Below are 21,271 nucleotides of genomic sequence, written 5' to 3'. Positions count from 1 at the left end.
ATCCACAAATGGAGCTGCATCTGGACATTATTTAAATGAGTCACAACACACTGCAGCACCCAGGAATTATGAGAAGCCAAGGAGAAACACCTATACAATATACTCAGGAACAACAGTTACCCGATAAGCGCAGTCCACCGATTCATGCACAACGGACCTAAACAGGAAGACACAACACACCCAGAAACTCTAGCCACCCTACCGTACATCAAAGACATTTCAGAGATGACGACCAGACTACTCCGACCCCTAATTAGAACATAGAACAGTACAGCACAGAACAGGCCCTTCAGCCCACGATGTTGTGCCGACCATTGATCCTCATGTATGCACCCTCAAATTTCTGTGACCATATGCATGTCCAGCAGTCTTTTAAATGTCCCCAATGACCTTGCTTCCACAACTACTGCTGGCAACTCATTCCATGCTCTCTCAACTCTGTGTAAAGAACCCGCCTCTGACATCCTCTATACTTTCCTCCAACCAGCTTAAAACTACGATCCCTCATGTTAGCCATTTCTGCCCTGGGAAATAGTCTCTGGCTATCGACTCTATCTATGCCTCTCATTATCTTGTATACCTCAATAAGGTCCCCTCCTCCTCCTCTTCTCCAGTGAAAAAAGTCTGGAGCTCAGTCAACCTCTCTTCATAAGATAAGCCCTCCAGTCCAGGCATCATCCTGGTAAACCTCCTCTGAACCCTCTCCAAAACATCCACATCTTTCCTATAATAGGGCGACCAGAACTGGACACAGTATTCCAAGTGTGGTCTAACCAAAGTTTTATAGAGCTGCAACAAGATCTCACGACTCTTAAATTCAATCCCCCTGTTCATGAAAGCCAAAACACCATATGCTTTCTTAACAACCCTGTCCATTTGGGTGGCCATTTTAAGGGATCTATGTACCTCCACACCAAGATCCCTCTGTTCCTCCACACTGCCAAGAATCCTATCCTTAATCCTGTACTCAGCTTTCAAATTCTACCTTCCAAAATGCATCACCTCGCATTTATCCAGGTTGAACTCCATCTGCCACCTCTCAGCCCATCTCTGCATCCTGTCAATGTCCCGCTGCAGCCTACAACAGCCTTCTATACTGTCAACGACACCTCCAACCTTTGTGTCGTCTGCAAACTTGCTGACCCATCTTTCAATCCCCTCATCCAAGTCATTAATAAAAATTACAAACAGTAGAGGCCCAAGGACAGAGCCCTGTGGAACACCACTCACCACTGACTTCCAGGCAGAATATTTTCCTTCTACTACCACTCGCTGTCTTCTGTTGGCCAGCCAATTCTGTATCCAGACAGCTATGTTCCCCTGTATCCCATTCCTCCTGACCTTCTGAATGAGCCTACCATATCAAATGCCTTGCTGAAGTCCATATACACCACATCCACAGCTCTACCCTCATCAACTTTTCTAGTCACATCCTCAAAGAACTCAACACTGCTTTGTGAGGCATGACCTGCCCCTCACAAAGCCGTGTTGACTGCACTTAATCGAGCCATCCTCTTCCAGATGGTCATAAATCCTATCCCTCCGAATCCTTTCTAACACCTTGCAGACGACTGACGTGAGATTTACTGGTCTGTAATTGCTGGGGACTTCCCTATTTCCTTTCTTGAAGAGAGGAATTACATTTGCCTCTCTCCAGTCCTCAGGTACGACTCCAGTGGAGAGCGAGGATGCAAAGATCTTCGCAAGTGGCGAAGCAATTGCATTTCTCGTTTCCCAAAGCAGCTGAGGACAAATCTGGACGGGCCTGGCGACTTGTCAATCTTAATGTTTGACAAAATTTTCAGCACATCAGCTTCCTCTGTCTCTATCCATTCCAGCATGCACACCTGCTCTTCAAAGGTTTCATTCACTACAAAGTTTGTTTCTTTCGTAAAGACAGAAGCAAAAAACTCATTTAGGACTTCCCCTACCATCTCAGACTCCACACACACGTTCCCTATGCTATCCCTGATCGGCCCTACTCTTTCTTTGACCATTCTCTTATCCCTCACATAAGTGTAAAATGCTTTTGTGTTCTCCCTACTCCGTTCTGCCAAAACCTTTCTCGTGCCCCCTCCTGGCTCTCCTCATACCATTTTTGAGCTCATTCCTCGTCTGCCTGTAATTCTGTAGATCTGAGCTTGACCCTAGCTACCTCCACCTTATGTAAACTACCTCTTCCTTTTGACAAGAAGCTCCACTGCTCTCATCATCCAAGGTTCCGTTATCTTACCATTTCTTGCCTGTCTCAGAGGGACATATTTATTCATCACTCGCAACAACTGTTCCTTAAACAGACTCCACATGTCTATTATGCCTTTACCATGGAACAATTGCTCCCAGTCCATGCTTCCTAACTCATGTCTAATCGCATCATAGTTTCCTCTTCCCCAATTAAAATATCCTCCCATTTTTGCCTAATCCTCTCCTTCTCCATAGCTATGTAGAATGTGAGGCTGTTGTGGTCACTATCACCAAAATGCTCTCCCACCACAAGATCTGATATCTGCCCCGGCTCGTTTCCGAGCACCAAACCTAGAATGGCCTCTCCCCTCGTCGGCCGTTCAACGTACTGAGTTAGGAAACCCTCCTGAACACACCTTACAAAAACAGCTCCATTCGAATCTTCTGCTCAAAGGAGGTTCCAATCAATATTGGGAAAGTTAAAGTCACTCATTACAACAACCCTACTACGTCCACACTTTTTTCCAAAATTAATTATCACGGTAGCCCAAAAACCTACCACCAAACTAAAACAAATACTAATGAATTTAAAGGATCCTGTACCCACAGCCAGCAGAACGAACCTAATATACAAAATACCCTCCAACAACTGCAACAAACATTATTTTGGACCGATGGACAGGAAACTAGCCACCAGAATACATGACCGATTCTCATTGGTATCCATACACATAGATGAAGAGGGACACCAGTTCAATTGGGACAACGCATCTACCCTGGGACAGGCTAAACAAAGGCACACGCAGGAATTCCTCAAGGCATGTTATTCCAACTGCAACTCCATTAACAAACATGTTAATTTGGGCCCCATTTACCAACTTCTCAGAAACCGAACTGGAAATGATATCACCCACCACAACAAACCACGACATTTAAGTAGCAAGTGGTACAGAACATCAACGCTTTGCCGGAGACTCACTGATGATACTACCTAGCATGGTGATGAAATACCTGAAAACAAGCACACCAGCTCAGCGAGCAAACCTACCTGAGCTACAAATCTTCTCCAAAATCTCAAACACCTATCTAATATTTTATTGTTTGTAGGTATTTCTTTCCACGGCAGCTGTTAATAAGACACTTCTGGAACCTCGAACAGCAGAAGGAGTTCATGGAAATCTACCACTCCATACGGGCTGAGGTTTACCCAAATGCTGTGAAGAATTTGATCAAAGCAGTGTCTAGATTTCCAGACAAAAGACTGAAAAACCAACTATTGCAACTTGGCACTAAAGTAGGTACACAAATATGTTACGTTAGGGAATGAATAATTCCCAAGTTTATTACTTTGAGAAGTGCATTTGCTGAATGTTGTGCCACATTGATGTATGAACAAACTATACTATGGAGTAAGGCTGTGAGCTGAGGGTGTGGAGAGATCCATGGGAGGGGGGTGTGGGGCTGGGGGGAAAGTAGCTGAGACTGCGATAGGTAGACGGAGGTGGGGGTCAGAGAGGAGGCTGGAGTGGATAGGTGGGAAGGAAGATGAAAAGGTAGGGCTGGTCGTGAGGGCGGTGCTGAGTTGGAAGGTTAGAACTGGAATAAGGTGGGGGAGGGGGAATGAGGAAACTGGTGAAGTCCAAGTTGATGCAGTGGGGGTTGGAGGGTCCCAAGGCATAAGATGAGGCATTCTTCCTCTAGGTGTCGGGTGGTTAGGGAGTGGTGATGGAGGAGGCCCAGGACCTGTATGTCCTTGGCGGAGTGGGAGGGGGAGTTGAGGTGTTTGGCCACGGTGCGGTGGAGTTGGTTGGTGCGTGTGGCCTGGAGATGTTCTCTGAAGCACTGTCCGAGTAGGCGTCTTGTCTCCCCAACGTAGAGGAGACCACATCAGGAGCAATGGATACAGTAAATGACGTGTGGAAGTGCAGGTAAAACTCTGATGGTTGTGGAAGGCTGTTTTGGGGGCTTGGATGGAGGTGTGGGCGCAGGTTTTGCAATTCCTGCAGTGGCGGGGAAAGGTGCTAGGAGGGGATGGTGGGTTGTTAGGTGATGTGGACCTGACAAGGTAGTCATGGAGGGAATGGTCTTTACAGAAAGTGGATAGGGGTGGGGAGGGAAATGTATCTCTGGTGGTGGGGTCTGTTTGTAGGTGGCAGAAATGGCGGAGAATGATGCCGTGTATGTGACAGTTGGTGGGGTGGAAGGTGAGGAACAAGGGGGTTCTATCCTTGTTGCGGTTGGAGGGGTGGGGTTCAAGGGCGGAGGTGCGGACATCGATGAGATGCTTTGGAAGGAATCATCAACCACGTGGGAGGGGAAATTGCGGTCTTCTGCCTCCGGACCCTCCAACCCCATGGCATCAATGTGGATTACATCAGTTTCCTCATTTCCCCTCACCCCACCTTATCCCAGTTCCAACCTTCCAACTCGACACTGACCTCACGGCCAGCGGTGTCATGTATCCAACACCTACCTGTCCATCTTCCTTCCCACCTATCCACTCCACCCTCCTCTCCGACCTATCACCATTACCCCCACCTCCATCTTCTCTCCACCCCCTCGGCTCTCAGCCTCATTCCTGATGAAGGGCTTTTGCCCGAAGCGCGATTCTTCTGCTCCTCAAATGCTGCCTGACCAGTTGTGCTTTTCCAGCGCCACAATCTCGACTCTGATCTGCAGCATCAGCAGTCCACACTTTCATCTATACTATGGAGTAGCAAGGTGCAGGTTTGTGAGTGATTATCTGAATGTTGTCTTTCCAAGAAGGTGAGGAAGAAAAAGTGAACAAATAAACCTCGGCTTTTACAAAGCTCCTAGCAACCATTAGTGCGCTCGGTAGAAGCCACAAGACAACTCACTTACCTAACAACATCTTAATTAACAGATAGAACTATAAGACCTAAAGTACAAGGGGAAAGAGAATGGATATGAGTGTGCCGTGATGACAGGTTGAGGGTTATTTTGTAAGTTGGGATGTAGTGATTGTAACAAAGTCAGCCAGGTGGACCGCATGGAATATGAGTTCCCTGATTGGGGCTGTTAACCTGGTCCAATCAGGTAGCCCTGGCTGACAGATATGAACGGGAGTCACAGAGGTCCTGAACGCTCTGAGAGCTGGCTCTGAGGAATATGGACCAGTGTCAAGTATGTGTAAATAAAGGATGATGGGATACTAGCTTCTGTGGTGTTATTTCAGGTGAGAATGATTTTCAATAACATTTGACACATAACAAAAGTAGAACACTTAAAGGGAAAGCACCGAAATATAACCAATAAGAAAAGGCACTTAACCTTGAAAGACTAGATAGTCACAACATTAAGGACATGCTGGACGTATGTGACATACAAGACATCTAAGTGTAGATTTGAAAGCTGTCTCAAACAAAGATCACAGGTAGTTGGTGTAGGAAATAGAAATGTCAAATGGGATTGTTGTTTTCAGTTTAGGAGTTAGAAGAGAAAAACAACAAAAGTTCTACCCTACAGTGAACCCATGTTACACCAGATCCTTGAACACAGGGGACAATAGTTCTGTCTTTAAGCAATGGCATCCTTTTGAGACATGAAGGTTCAGTTGGGGCGCTTGAGAGTTACAAGCTAGCCAGGAAAGACCTAAAGAGAGAGCTAAGAAGAGCCAAAGGGAACATGAGAAGTCGTTGGCAGATAGGATCAAGGAAACCCTAAAGCTTTCTATAGGTATATCAGGAATAAAAGAATGACTAGACTAAGTTTAGTGCCAATCAATGATAGTAGTGGGAAGTTGTGTGTGGAGTCCAAGGAGACAGGAGAAGCGCTAAATGAATATTTTTCATCTGTATTCACACTGGTAAAAGACAATGTTGTTGAAGAGAATACAGAGGTATAAGTTACTAGACTAGACAGGATTGAGGTTCACAAGGAGGAGGTGTTAGCAATTCTGGAGAGTGTGAAAATAGATAAGTTCCCTGGGCTGGATGGGATTTATCTTAGGATTCTTTGGGAAACCAGGGAGGAGATTGTAGAGCCTTTGGTTTTGATCTTAATGTCGTCATTGGCTACAGGAATAATGCCAGAAGACTGGAGGATAGCAAATCTCCTCCCCTTGCTCAAGAAGGGGAGGAGAGACAATCCTGGTAATTATAAACCAGTGAGCCTTACTTCACTTGTGGATAAAGTGTTTGAAAAGGTTATAAGAGATTAGATTTATAATCATCTAGAAAGGAATAAGTTGATTAGGGATAGTCAACACAATTTTGTGAAGGGTAGATCGGGCCTCACGAGTCTTATTGACCTCTTTGAGAAGGTAACCAAACAGGTGGATGAGGGTAAAGCAGTTGATGTGATGTATATGGATTTCAATAAGGTATTTGATAAAGTTTTCCACGGTAGGCTATTGCACAAAATACATGGGAGGCATGGGATTGAGGGTGATTTAGCGGTTTGTATCAGAAATTGACGAGCTGAAAGAAGACAAGGTGATGGTTGATGGGAAATGTTCATCCTGGAGTTCAGTTACTAGTGGTGTACCGCAAGCATCTGTTTTGGGGCCACTGTTGTTTGCCATTTTTATAAATGTCCTGGATAAGGGCATAGAAGGATGGGGTAGTAAATTTGCGGATGACAAAGGTTGGTGGAGTTGTGGATAGTGTCAAAGGATGTTGCCGGCTTTAGAGGGACATAGATAAGTTGCAGAGCTGGGCTGAGAGGTGGCAAAAGGAGTTTAATGTGGAAAAGTGTGAGGTATTTCACTTTGGGATAAGGAACAGGAATAAAGAGTGCTGGGCTAATGCGAAGATTCTTGACCGTGTAGATGAGCAGAGAGATCTCGATGTCCATGTACATAGATCCCTGAAAGTTCCCACCCAGGTTGATCAGGTTATTAAGAAAACATATTGGTGTGTTAAGTTTTTATTAGTAGAGGGATTGAGTTTCAAAGCTATGAGGTCATGCTGCATCTGTACAAAACTCTGGTATGGCCACACTTGGAGTATTATGTATAGTTCTGGTCACCGCATTATAAGAAAGATGTGGAAGCTTTGGAAAGGGTTCAGAGGTGATTTACTAGGATGTTGCCTGGTATGGAGGGAAGCCCTTCTAAGGAAAGGCTGAGGGAATTGAGGCTGTTTTCGTTGGAGAGAAGAAGGTTGAGAGGTGACTTAATTGAGGCAAATAACATAATCAGAGGGTTAGATAGGGTAGATAGTGAGCTGAAAATGTGTTGCTGGAAAAGCGCAGCAGGTCAGGCAACATCCAAGGAACAGGAGAATCGACGTTTCGGGCATAAGCCCTTCTTCAGGATAGTGAGCGCCTTTTTCCTAGGATGGTGATGTCTAGCATGAGAGCATAGCTTTAAATTGAGGGGTGATAGATATAGGACAGATATCAGAGGTAGTTTCTTTACTCAGAGTAGTAGGGGCATGGAACACCCTGCCTGCAACAGTAGCAGACTTGCCAACTTAAAGGGCATTTAAATGGTCAATGACTAAACTTATGGATGAAAATGGAATAAGATAAGCTTCAGATTGGTTTCACAGGTCGGCGCAACATCACGGGCTGAAGGGCCTGTACTGCGCTGTAATATTCTATGTTCATCTTATTCAGAAGAAAAGAATCCTCCACCCTGCAAAATAAAGTTTTAATTATTTAATTCTTAACATATCTGCTAAATTAGATACATCAGCTTATTGGGGACTGTCGGTGAGTTGCTGCTTTTTAAATCATTTATTCTCCTGAAATTTTAATTGTTTTTTGATCTAATTGATGACTCTGCTGAGGCAAACAACCTAGCTTTTGACACACAATACGTTATTTACTTAATTCTGATGTAGGAAGCTGATTTTATTTTGGCTGTCAATGCATTTACATTTTTCCATATTGTTCTGTATTTAATTGAAGGTTCAGGAAGGTATCCACCCAGAAATCTCCCAGCTGTATTTGGTGGCAAAGCCTTTCTCGGGACGTCCATTAGAAATACGATACATTAATGCACGCCAGATGGTAAGCAATTCGCTGAAACCTTCTAAGAAGTCTATTTCTGTGAACTAGTAAGCAGGTTTAATTAATGACACAGCTTAATGGAACTCTGCCATGCTGTGTTTTCAATGTTTTTGTTGAGATAGTGGAGTAATTTGTTGGGCATTTTTGTAAAGTGAAATTTCATGGCTAGTTTTCTTTCAACAATATTTAAGTCCCGTTTGAAATGAAAGGAATAGAGGAAATGTTACACCCATTTGCTTGTTTTCCCCCTCTTTCAACTGCTGTTATGTTTTTAGAAAACCTTGAGCAAGGTGATGTTTCTGACTCCACACTTGCCTACCTTCATCATGCGCCGTCGCCTCCGGAGCCACATAATGGAGATTCATCATTTGGACCAAGCTCTCAATGTCTTCGGTGTTCACAACCTGTCAGAGGATGAACTGAGGACTGTGAGTAAAAAAGAATTGATGTTGTGTAGTTTACATAACAACAACAACTTGCATTCATTTAATACCTTTAACAGAAGTTTATTCCAATGAAAATAGAGGCCAAAACAAAGAAGGGCCATTTGTTTTGAGAAGGTATATTTTAAAGAAGTCATTGAGGAGGCAAAGAAGAGTAGTTTCTAGAAAGGAATTCAGCTACTTAGGGCCTGGAAGACAGAAGGCACAGCCACCAGTGATGGGGCGAAAGAATTGGAGGAGCGCAGATTTCTTCGGTTGTGGGGCTGGAGTAATATAGAGACAGGAAATTGATTTTGACCGGGTTGACCTGCCAGTGAAGTGCACTGGCCAGTCATCCATATGCACAGTGAAATGGTGGCCATTATTCTGAGGCACTGGTCTCCATAATATCAGGCAAGCATGTTGTGGGGCACCAAACAAACATCACAGTACAGCTTGCAAAATCATACAGTGCTGGCCACTAACAATGTTAAGGATGGCATGTAGGTTCCAGTGCAGTAAAAACCTACATTGTTTTTGTCGGACCATAAGAAGTACTTTGAATTAGAAGCAGACAGTATTGTCTTGTCATTTGGAAAATAGCATGTACTTTAGGTGGGGTTAGAGGGGCCTGAATGGGAGAAATACTTTTTTACATCTTGAACCCATTGTCTCAAAGTGACCTTGTGAATGGATTTTGTTTATAATATCCCACCGTGTCCTTTTAAAATTTGTTCTTGGGTGACATAATGCAGAGAGAATGTAAATGTGGATAGTGTCATTAAAAGAGTTGTTTATTAGCTAGGGTTTTCTTTCATTTCTCCACCATGCTAATGATACATTACTTACATTGTAGACTTAATTGTTACTCTGCTGAATAAACAGACCACTATCATCAGATGCATGTGTGGAGCTGATGTTTTGAGCCTAGCCTGTCTGAACTTGGTAAATGCAAGTCTTGAACAGATTCAGCTATTTGTCGTTCAGATGTGGAAACCACTGCTGGGCTTGACTTGAATCAGTCGGTGATGAGCGGAATATTGTGCTGTTTTTATCTGTTTTCACGTATTAATCTTCTGAAGACTTCTCGTTCAATGAAATGTTATTGTTACAAAATATAAATATGCCCATTACTGGATTAAGGAAATCTTGTCCAACATTTTACCCGATACCTTCGGCTTGACATTTCATTTCTCATATAGCTCTTTTAAAAGTCAACCTTAGTTTTTCAGGGATCAAAAGCCATTGGCTGTCCACCCACTCCCACCCATACACACTCAATAAAGAAGTTTCAATGGGTAGGAGAAGCTATCCAAAAAGCTCTGTTGTGAATCTGCTTAGCTATCAAGAACTGCTTAAAATGATGCTTTATTAACATCACCCAATCGTTTCCCTGTGAAGGCATAACCACAACTGAAGGTGAACCTATCCAACTGCAGCCGACCATCCCTCAATAGGATACACTCATCTGTATAATAGCAACAGTCTGGAAGCAGTTAGCTGATCCATGTATAGGTTCCTATGGCAGCCCACAGTATGCAAACCCCTGCAAATACTGCTTTTTAAAAAGTTGACTACTTAAACTTTCGCCCAAAATATTGATGTCTCAGATTTGACTTTTACACAGGTATGTATGCAAATTGCAAATAAAAAGTTTCATATTATTTTATATTATTTGTTTCTCCATTTGTCTATGTGAGTGTGGTTTGTCTGATCATTGTTTTGTGGTTCTGATTTCAAGGCATGTTATATAAGAGGTCTGAACTCAGTGCACCTGAATGCAGCAGAGTGTAAGGAATGGTTAACCAAATGGGTGCAACTTTCTAAGAAGTTAAAAGGTAAACGTTTACAGAGCAAGTGCCTCTTATTACTGATAATATAATGGTTGTCTTTTGGTCGCTATAAAATCATAGACTTTTAAAATGCAGGAAGGTGGCTGGCTCTTTGAAAGTATTATCACTAAATCTGTTTCTCATACCCTTTGGAAATTTTTGCCTCCCATTTATTCAGCCATTCTATTTTCACAACCGTTTCCAATACAGAATTCCCTGAACTAACAGCGGTTTGCATGATTCCATATAATTAACTAAGACACCGTGGTGAACAGATGCTTTGGGCAACTACGTTATCTTTTCTTGGATATGGTAATTCATGAATAGCAAGTGAAGACCAAGCCTTTCCCCACAGGAAGGGAAATTGAGATAGGGATATCCTCCGTCTGCTCTCAACTCCAGAAGTAGGGAGGAGGCTGCATGCCGAGCTAATCTATGAGAATGGATAGAAATGCCTGAGGTAGACACACCTAATGAAACTGTCTTAGGCCAAATGCAAAAGCTAATTTTTGCTTCCACAAATGCCAGTGGCACGAATGAACAAATGGTCTGTTTTGGTGTTTGATGGTCTGTTTTTGGGTTGATCATAATCCCTACAATGCAAAAGGAGGCCATTAGGCCCACTCGGACCCAGTCCCCCTATCCTATCCCCATCCCCTTACTTTTACAATAGTTTGTCCAAATATGCCACATATCCCTGAACACTATGCGTAATTTAGCACAGCCAATCCACCTAACCTCCACACCTGTTGCACACTGGGATAAAACTGGAATACCCAGAGGAAACCCAGCAGATAGGAGTTTAATTTAGATAAATGCGAGGTGCTGCATTTTGAGAAAGCAAATCTTAACAGGACTTATACACTTAATGGTAAGGTCCTAGGGAGTGTTGCTGAACAAAGAAACCTTGAAAGTGGAGTCGCAAGTAGATAGGATAGTGAAGAAGGCATTTAGTATGCTTTCTTTTATTGGTCAGAGTATTGAGTACAGGAGTTGGGAGGTCATGTTGCGGCTGGACAGGATATTGGTTAGGCCACTGTTTGAATATTGCGTGCAATTTTGGTCGTCTTCCTATCGGAAAGATGTTGTGAAACTTGAAAGGGTTCAGAAAATGTTGACAAGGATGTTGCCAGGGTTGGAGGATTTGAGCTATAGGGAGAGGCAGAATAGGGTAGGACCATTTTCCCAGGAAGCTGAGGGGTGACCTTAGAGAGTTTTAGAAAATCATGAGGGGCATGGATAGGATGAATAGATAAAGCCTTTTCCCCAGGGTAGGGGAGTGCAGAACTAGAGGGCATATATTTAGGGTGATAGGGGAAAGATATAAAAGAGACGTAAGGGACAACCTTTTCACACAGAGGGTTGTACGTATATGGAATGAGCTGCCAGAGGAAGTGGTGGAGGTTGGTACAATGACAACATTTAAAAGGCATCTGGATGGGTATATGAATAGGAAGGGTTTGGAGAGATATGGGCCAGGTGCTGGCAGGAGGGACCAGATTGGGTTGGCATATCTGGTCGGCATGGACAGGTTGGACCAAAGGGTCTGTTTCCGTGCTGCACATCTCTATGACTGTAAGAGGTGAATGTACAAACTCCACACAGACAATTGCCCAAGACTGGAATTGAACCTGGGTCTCTGCTGCTGTGAGGCAGCAGTGCTAACCACTGAGTCATCATGCTATCCTAATTAGGAATAAACCTTGACATTAGGAAAACTTCCTCCTCCTCTTCAAGTAGTGCCATGGCAATGAAACACATGGCCTTTGGTTTAATGTCTCATAATATGATAGTACAGCACTCCCTCACTACTATACTGGAATGTCAACCGAGATTTTTTTGTTTTATCTACAGTGGGCCGAATTTTCCAAATGACCACCCTTCTAATATTCATTTCTCTTTCTCACTGTAGAATCAATAGGGATAATTTATCCTCACTGCTTTTCTGAACCATTTATTGCAATCAGTGTCGAGCTCATTCTGTCTATGCTTGCCATTTCCAAGTATACACTTACATTGCTCGGACAGTATTATATCTTTGTAGGTGTTCCATTTGTAGTGTTTTAAACTTCTGTAATTTTTTTAAAGCTCTTTCTCTATTTCTTTGAGGTTAGACTTTTTAAAGAGAAAGGAGAGAGAAAAGGTCAGACTCGCTGTTTAATAGAGTGGTGAAGATTTTTCCCATTTGTGCTATTGGTAAATTCTATTTCACCCTGTTTGGAGAGTCACAGGTTTCTGAAAAGATAAAACTGTAAGAGCTTTGGTCAGGATAGGAGTCACATTTTTACATAGCTAGGTTTTTTTTGTATTAGTGGTAAATACATAAAAACATCTACCAGTTCGAAATTTTTTTTTTAAAAACTGAAATGCTTTCTGATTTCAGATTCTGAAGCCTCGCTGCTGTTACATAGCATGGTGTTACTTTCCACAAATTACCACAATTCCAGAAAAAGCAAGTAAGCCTTAGATGGGTAATTCCAGTTTTGCATTTGTTTACCTAAGACATCTGTGTTGTGTTGACAACGTACTATTCCTACATTACTGCAAAAATGAGACTCCAGAATTCAAAAGATTGTCAGAGCTCGCCTCTTATTGTGTAATGATTGTGTTTGGAGGCAGATTTCCCCTCATGAAATTCAATGCATTTATCTGAGTGAGAAAGAAAAATATGTATTCCGTCGTTTACTTAAAAGCACACACATGAATTAATTTAAAAGAAACAATGCTTTTGGACCAATACTTTCATAGCTTACTGCAGTGGGAGATCATTTTTGATATGTTTGCAGTCAAGTCATGTGCAAATTTTTGATTGTTGGAAGATTTGACCAGTAGTAAAGGGACACTTAAAATTGCTATTAAAATAAGAGGTTAATATAATGTCATAAGTTATGTGCAAATGCCTTAGCAACTTCAGACAAAGCCAAGTGTGTGATCAAATGCAGCAATGTTGCAGTCAAAGCTGCACTGCTCCTTCCTTTGCTTTGTGGTAAAGGCATGTCACTGTCTGGCTCATTATTCAAATGCTTTGAGTAACATGAAACTTGAACTATATAAACAACTTTTTTTAAAAAAAGTCACTGAATACTTCCTCAAATTTTCCCCATTTCACTTTTCACTTAATGCAGCTATTGATTTTGCAGTTGAAATACAGAGGGGACATGGAAAATTCACCTTTTGCATAGTAGATGGAACTCATGACCAACGTAATGCTTTTGATTCACGCTCCAATGTTAAAGGTATTCAGGTCAATAATACCAAAACTAAAGCAAAATATTGCAGATGCTGGAAATCTGAAATAAAACCAAATTCTGAAAACACTCAAAAGCTTAACAATGAGAAATAGAGTTAACGTTTCAGATCATTGACCTTTTGTCAGAACTCTGCTGGCCAAACACATTGAAGTACCTAATGTCAAGTGGGGCTAGATCTACTGTTTTAAGCGTATTTATGGCACTCTGATATTTCATTAATGGCCATATAAATTGGTGTTAGTGCATTTTTGGAGAGTGTTTTTGCATTTGCTGAATGCTTTAATCTTGTAGCTACCTGTATAATCGAATAGAATGTCATGTCTTTGTCAAAACTGCTGGCTCAGTTTACTGAGGGATTGTTATAAGACACTGATTTGAATATTTATCTCAACTCAAAGGGGAAAAAAGTGATGTTTACTTAATTATCTGCTGCCCATGTTAATTCCTCTGCCAATAATAGGCAACAAGAGTGAGTGCAAATTAGTGGTAGCTTCTACACTGTCTTACTTGAAGTATTGCTGCCTACTATATGCCCATATTGTTTTGATTTTATCTTTTTTTTTAAATATCATTAGTCCCAGTTTCTGTTTCACACTACACTTTGTGATGTAGTTCCATCGCACTAGCACACTGTCACCTGAGCAATGAGTTTTGCTATTCAAAATATATGGTTGCTTCATGACACTAAAGTAGAAGCACTGATACCAAGAATTCAATAGGAGGAGTCTACCAGAGCTTGAATATTGTACAGGGTCATTTTTTTCTTAAATTCAAAATTCTGACTCTGCTTCACTGTAGAATCCTGGATAATTGTTGCTGTTTATGCAACTCCAGTTAGGTTTACTTCTCCTACTTTTCACCTCAATCTTTATGCTGCAATGCTGTGTGATGTGTGTAGAGTACCTTAGGTACAGAGGAGTGGAGCTTGAAATATTTCTTTCAAAGTTGAACAGAAGATGATATAGGTGGTTTTCATCTTAAGCATCCAGCCAGTGGCTGAATGGATTGCCCTGCAAAATATCTATCCAATTGAGAGTGAAGATGAAAAGAACCTCCCAAGCTCTGTCCTTTCCAAACAAGGGCAGCAAGTTGGCATCTGAAACTGTGCCATTTATTAACACAAGTGAACAACTTGAATTGTTTTGTGAATTTCGAGTTTAGATTTCCCAAACAGTGGGCATGAACTAACATTACTCATGCATGCCGAAGCAGGCATTTGAATTAATAGCACCTACATTGCACTGATAACCTGCTTATATGTTCCAGTACTACTGATTGTTTCTTTGGAATTGCACATCGCATAAGACATTTAAAAAAAAAAGTTTACTTGAAATTGTTTTATAATGTGAAGATGGATACCTTCATTTCATAAGTATTTTTATTCAGAGATGTACTGTGAGTGGATATGTGTTTGGAATGCTAATGAGGTTTGTGCATAAAACGGCCTCTGTTTTGGCTAATGTCAATGTGGAAAAATATACACCTGGTATGTCAATAAAACTATTTTGTGCTCTTTTTGACTTGTTTCTTAATACCAGCATGAGTTGTGCTGTTTATTGACCAGTGCACTAGACCTAAAGGCCTGAGAGGCTGTTATATCTTGAGTGAATTTGATTTTCCAATATAATATTTACCACATCCAAAAGTGATAGAGCTTCCAGCGCCCTCTGAATGTCAACAATGGACTGTAGTGCCTTAGAATGTGCCTCTCAGACAGATAATCAGACAAGACAGACAGTGAACTAAAGGAGATATTAGGAAGGGTTGACTTAATCCAGACTCATAATTTTTGAAAACCTCTATCAGAGTTCCTCTTAGCCACATTGTGTCTAAGCAAAACAGTCCCAACTTCTTCAATCTGTCTTCAAGTGAAATTTATCATCCCTGGAACCATTCTTAAGTGGCTGCTGCACTCTCTCCAATGCCGCCTTCAGATGTAGCAACCATGACAGGACACAGTACTCCAGCTGAGGTTAACATCACCTCTTTGCTGATGTACTCATGTACTTGTATTAATAAAGCCAAGGATACTTTATGGTTTATTAATAGCTCTCAACCTGTCCTGCCATCTTCAATATGTCCAGGTCTGTCTGGACCTGCAAACCCTTTAGAGGTGTACTCCCTATTCTAATTGTCTTTCAATGTTCTTCCTACCAAACATCATTTGCAACCACTTTGCTGTTTTATTTAAAGTACAGTATTACTTAAACAGAGAATGACTATCGAATTCCAAGATACCAAGGGATCTAGGTGCTCGAGTGCATCAGTCACAAAAGATTGGTACACAGGTTCAATACAATCAGGAAAGCTAATAAGATGCTAACCTTTATTACAAGAGGAATTAAACATAAAAGTAATAGTCCTCCTCTTCGGTTACATACTATTCAAGATATGGTCTCACCTGTGTCCTAAGTGAAGTTCTGGTCTCCTTAAGGAATTATGTAAATCTGTTTGATATGGTTTAGAGGAGATTTACTAAACTGGTACCTGAAATGAGTGGGTTGTCTGATGAGGAAACAGTGGACAGGCTGGGCTTATTTTCACTTGAGTTCAGAAGAGCATAAGGCGGAGTAATTTATAATATACAGAACAGTTCTTGAGAAGGTGTCTGTGGAAAGAACATTTACTCTTTTGGGTGATTCCCAGAACTATGGGACGTTGTTTTAAAATTAGGGATCACCCTTTCATTGATGAGGTGAGGGGAAAATTCCTCTGAGGGTTCTATGACTTTGGAATACTTTGCCTCTAAGTATGAATATTCTTAAAGTGGAGACTGATTCCCTTGCCAGACAAGAATGTAAGGTTGAAAATGTGTTGCTGGAAAAGCACAGCAGGTCAGGCAGCATCCAAGGAACAGGAGAATCGACGTTTTGGGTATCAGCCCTTCTTCAGTCCTCACTTTCTCCTCGAAGAATCTAAGGTTATCAGGGATAGATGGGAATGTGGAATTCAACACGTACAGACCAGTCATGACCTCATTGAATGGCAGAACAGGCTTGAAGAACCAAATAGGTAAAAACAATGACTGCAGATGCTGAAAACCAAATACTGGATTAGTGGTGCTGGAAGAGCACAGCAGTTCAGGGAGCATGCTGCCTGAACTGCTGTGCTCTTCCAGCACCACTAATCCAGTATTGAAGAACCAAATGCCTTACCTCTGCTAATTTGTATACAAGTCCAGATTTATGGCCCTTGCTGGTAAAAGGCAAGTCTTATGATGGCACAAAGAGAGGGTAGCACAAGGGACTGATGTCAGAAGAGCATGCAAAATAAAAAGGATAAGACTTTCCCCTTACCCACTCATTTCATACTTTTGTTGGTAGAAGCCCTTTTTGTACTCCTCTTGCTCAATGTGGAAGCTCAGGGATGTGGCTGACGTCCCTGACTCCTTCAGGTACAGGAAGTGTGTTCAGCTGCAGCTCTTGTTAAACCGCATGACAGCTCTGGAGCTGCAGATGGACTCACTTTGGACAATCCGCGATATTGAAGTGGTTGTGGATAGCACGTTTAGTGAATTGGTCACACTGCAGATTAGGGAGGGAGAAAGGGAATGGGTGTCTAAGAGGCAGAGAAAGAGCATGAAGGCAGTGCAGGTGTCCCCTGCGGTCATCTCCCTCCAAAACAGGGACTGTTTTGGATACTGTTGAGGGAGATGGCTCAACAGGCAGTAGCCAGGTTCATGGCACCAATGATATAGGTGAAAAATGGGATAAGATCCGACAAGCAGAATTTTAGGGAGTTAGGAGCCAAGTTAAAAAGTAGGACCTCAGTGGTAGTAATCTCAGGATTGCTACCAGTGCCTCGTGCTAGTCAGTAGAAATGAAAGAATAGGCAGGATGAATGCATGGGTTGAAAGATGGTGCAGGAGGGAGGGGTTCAGACTTTTGGGACTGGTTCTGGGGGAGGTGTGGCTATTACAAATTGGAAGGTTTACACCTGGGCCGGACTGGAACCAATGTCCTTGGAGTGCTTTTGCTAATGCTGTTGGGGAAGGTATAAACTAATGTGGCAAGGGGTCGCAAACCAAAGGAGGAGGTTAGTAGACAGTCAGGAGGTAGTAACTAAAGCCTGTAAGGAACGTAATGGCATGATGTCAGCCTGACTAAGGGAAAGAGTAGACAGGGAATAGGTAATGAACGCAAAGGGACAAGTGGTCTGAGGTGCATTTGTTTTAATGCAAGAAGTATAGCAGGTAAGGCAAATAAACTTAGGGCTTGGATTAATACCTGGGAGTATGATGTTATTGTCATTCCTGAGACTTGGTTGAGGCAAGGGTATGATTATCAGCTAAATATCCCAGGATATACAGAGGAACCTCAATAATCCGAACGACATGGGCAGGGAGTATTTTGGTCAGATAATGGAATGCCGGATAACAGTTTAGCCAAACATCGGAATCTTGCAATCTTGTCTGGATAATCTGAAATTCAGATAATTGAATGCCAGATAATAGAGGTGCCTCTAGATGCTTCAGGCAGGAGAGGGAGGTAAAAGGGGTGGAGGAGTTGCATTACTGGTCAGAGAGGATATCACAGCTGTGCTGAAGGAGGGAAGCATGGAGGACTCGAGCAGTGAGGCAATATGGGCAGAGCTCAGAAATAGGAAGGGTGTGGTAACAATGTTGGGGCTGTACTACAGGCCTCCCAACAGTGAGTACAAAATAGAGGTACAAATATATAAACAGATTACGGAAAGATGTCGGAGCAACAGGGTGCTAGCGTTAGGAAATTTTAATTTTCCCAACATTGCCTAGGATTTACTTAGTGTTGGAGGTTGAGGTGGAGCAGAATTTGTAAGGAGCATCCAGGATGGTTTTCTAGAGCAATTTGTAAATAGACAACTCAGGAATGGGCCATACTGGACATGGTGTTGGGGAATGTGCCCGTCCAGGCGGTTGAAGTTTCAGTATGGGATTACTTTGGGAACAGTGATCACAATTCGTAAGTTTTAGAATACTTATGGACAAAGACGAGAGTGGTCGTAAAGGATGTGTGCTAAATTGGTGGAAGGCCAACTATAGCAAAATTCAGCAGGAGCTGGGGAATGTGGATTGGGAGCAGCTGTTTGAACATAAATCCACATTTGAAATGTGGGAGGCTTTTAAAAGCGGTTGATTAGAATGCAGGACAGAAAATGAGGGATAGAAATGGTAAGATCAGGTCTAGGCAACTGAGAACAGACAAAGCTTTGGAACAATATCGGGAATGTAGGACCACTCTGAAATGAGGAATTAAGAGGGCTAAAGGGGGTGATGGAATATCTTTAGGAAACGGTTAAAGAAAATCCCCAAGCCTTTTATTCATATATAAGGAGCAAGAGGGTAACTAGAGAAAGGGTTGGCCCACTCAAGGACAAAAGGAGGAAAGTTGTGGGGAGTCAAGAGAGAATATATTCACTGAGGAGAGGGACGTGACAGATGTTAAAATTAGGGGTAGATGTTTGATTATTCAAAGTTTGGGAGAAGATTTGTAGCTCGAGTGCTCGTTGTTGTGGTTCTGTTCGCTGAGCTGGGAATTTGTGTTGCAGGTGTTTCGTCCCCTGTCTAGGTGACATCCTCAGTGCTTGGGAGCCTCCTGTGAAGTGCTTCTGTGTTGTTTCCTCCAGCACTTAGAGTGATTTGTCTCTGCCGCTTCCGGTTGTCAGTTCCAGCTGTCTGCTGCAGTGGCCGGTATATTGGGTCCAGGTTGATGTGCTAAATGATTGAATCTGTGGATGAGTACCATGCCTCTAGGAATTCCCTGGCTATTCTCTGTTTGGCTTGTCCTATAATAGTAGTGTTGTCCCAGTCAAACTCATGTTGCTTGTCATCTGCCTGTGTGGCTACTAAAGATAGCTGGTCGTGTCGTTTCGTGGCTAGTTGGTGTTCATGGATACGGATCATTACATAGGACAAACAGGAAGACAGCTAGTGTTTTGTGCAGTCCTTACATGGGATTTTGTATACTACGTTGGTTTTGCTCATGCTGGGTATCGGGTCCTTTGTCCTGGTGAGTTGTTGTCCGAGAGTGGTTATTGGTTTGTCTGCTGTTATGAGTCCTAGTGGTCGTAGTAGTCTGGCTGTCAGTTCAGAAATGTTCTTGATGTATGGTAACGTGGCTAGTCCTTTGGGTTGTGGCATGTCCTTATTCCATTGTCTTTCCCTTAAGCATCTGTTGATGAAATTGTGGGGGTATCGGTTTTTGGCAAATGCATTGTAGAGGTGTTCTTCTTCCTCTTTTTGCAGTTCTAGTGTGTTGTGGCCCATACATCAAGAACATTTCTGAACTGACAGCCAGACTACTACGACCACTAGGGCTCATAACAGCACACAAACCAACAGCCACTCTCAGACAACAACTCACCAGGACAAAGGACCCGATACCCAGCATGAGCAAAACCAATGTAGTGTACAAAATCCCATGCAAGGACTGCACAAAACTCTACATAGGACAAACAGGAAGACAGCTAACGATCCGTATCCATGAACACCAACTAGCTACGAAAGGACACGACCACCTATCCTTAGTAGCCACACACGCAGATGACAAGCAACATAAGTTTGACTGGGACAACACTACTATTATAGGACAAGCCAAACAGAGAACAGCCAGGGAATTCCTCGAGGCATGGCACTCATCCACAGATTCTATCAACAAACGCATCGACCTGGACCCAATACTGGATTAGTGGTGCTGGAAGAGCACAGCAGTTCAGGCAGCATCCAACGATACCAGCCACTGCAGCGGACAGTTGGAACTGACAACCAGAAGCGGCAGAGACAAACCACTATAAATGCCAGAGGAAACATCACAGAAGCGCTTCACAGGAGGCTCCCAAGCACTGAGGATGTCACCTAGACAGGGGACGAAACGTCTGCAACATAAATTCCCAGCTTGGCGAACAGAATCACAACAATGTTTGATTATTCTAGGTCAAGTCAGCAAGAGGAGGGAGGAAGTGTTGGGTATTCTAAGAGGCATTAAGTAGGACAAGTCCCCAGGTCCAGATGGGATCTATCCCAGGTTAATGAGGGAAGCAAGAGAGGAAATAGCTGAGGCCTTAACAGATATCTTTGCAACATCCTTGAACACAGGAGAGGTCCCGGAGGACTAGAGAATTGCTAATGTTGTCCCCTTGTTTAAGAAGGGGAGCAAGGATAATCCAGGTAATTATAGACCGGTGAACCTGACATCAGTGGTAGGGAAGCTGCTGGAGAAGATACTGAGGGATAGGATCTATTTATATTTGGAATAAAATGGGCTTATCAGTGATAGGCAACATGGTTTTGTGCAGGGAAGGTCATGTCTTATAAACTTAATAGAATTCTTTGAGGAAGTGACAAAGCTGATTGATCAGGGAAGGGCTGTAGATGTCATATACATGGACTTCAGTAAGATGTTTGATAAGGTTCCCCATGGTAGGCTGATAAGGAAAGTGAAGTTGCATGGGTCCAGGGTGTACTACTAGATGGATTAAGAACTGGCTGGGCACCAGGAGACAGAGTAATAGTGGAAGGGAGTTTCTCAAAATGGAGAACTGTGACCAGTGGTGTTCCACAGGGATCTGTGCTGGGACCACTGTTGTTTATGATATACATAAGTGATGTGGAGGAAGGGAAAGGTGGACT

General features: G+C 42.6%; 1 protein-coding gene across 3 annotated transcripts in view; it reads left to right on the top strand.

Annotated features, from left to right (window-relative positions):
- letmd1 (LETM1 domain containing 1) overlaps positions 1-15,197 on the top strand; it is a 30,642-nt gene extending 15,445 nt beyond the window's left edge. For 2 of the 3 annotated variants that reach the window (XM_072567087.1, XM_072567089.1), the window contains 5 exons: positions 3,292-3,478; positions 8,059-8,160; positions 8,436-8,588; positions 10,324-10,420; positions 12,798-15,197. In XM_072567087.1, coding sequence (XP_072423188.1) covers positions 3,292-3,478; positions 8,059-8,160; positions 8,436-8,588; positions 10,324-10,420; positions 12,798-12,874 — 616 coding nt within the window. In that variant the 3' untranslated portion in view covers positions 12,875-15,197. The remainder of the gene's footprint in view (positions 1-3,291; positions 3,479-8,058; positions 8,161-8,435; positions 8,589-10,323; positions 10,421-12,797) is intronic. The other variant, XM_072567088.1, reaches the window with a different exon arrangement.
- Positions 15,198-21,271: the final 6,074 nt, after the last annotated feature.

Source organism: Chiloscyllium punctatum, chromosome X (assembly GCF_047496795.1).
Source record: "Chiloscyllium punctatum isolate Juve2018m chromosome X, sChiPun1.3, whole genome shotgun sequence".
In the NCBI taxonomy this organism is placed as follows: domain Eukaryota; kingdom Metazoa; phylum Chordata; class Chondrichthyes; order Orectolobiformes; family Hemiscylliidae; genus Chiloscyllium; species Chiloscyllium punctatum.
The sequence above is the reverse complement of the archived record's forward strand: the minus strand, read 5'-3'. Positions and strand labels throughout refer to the sequence as shown.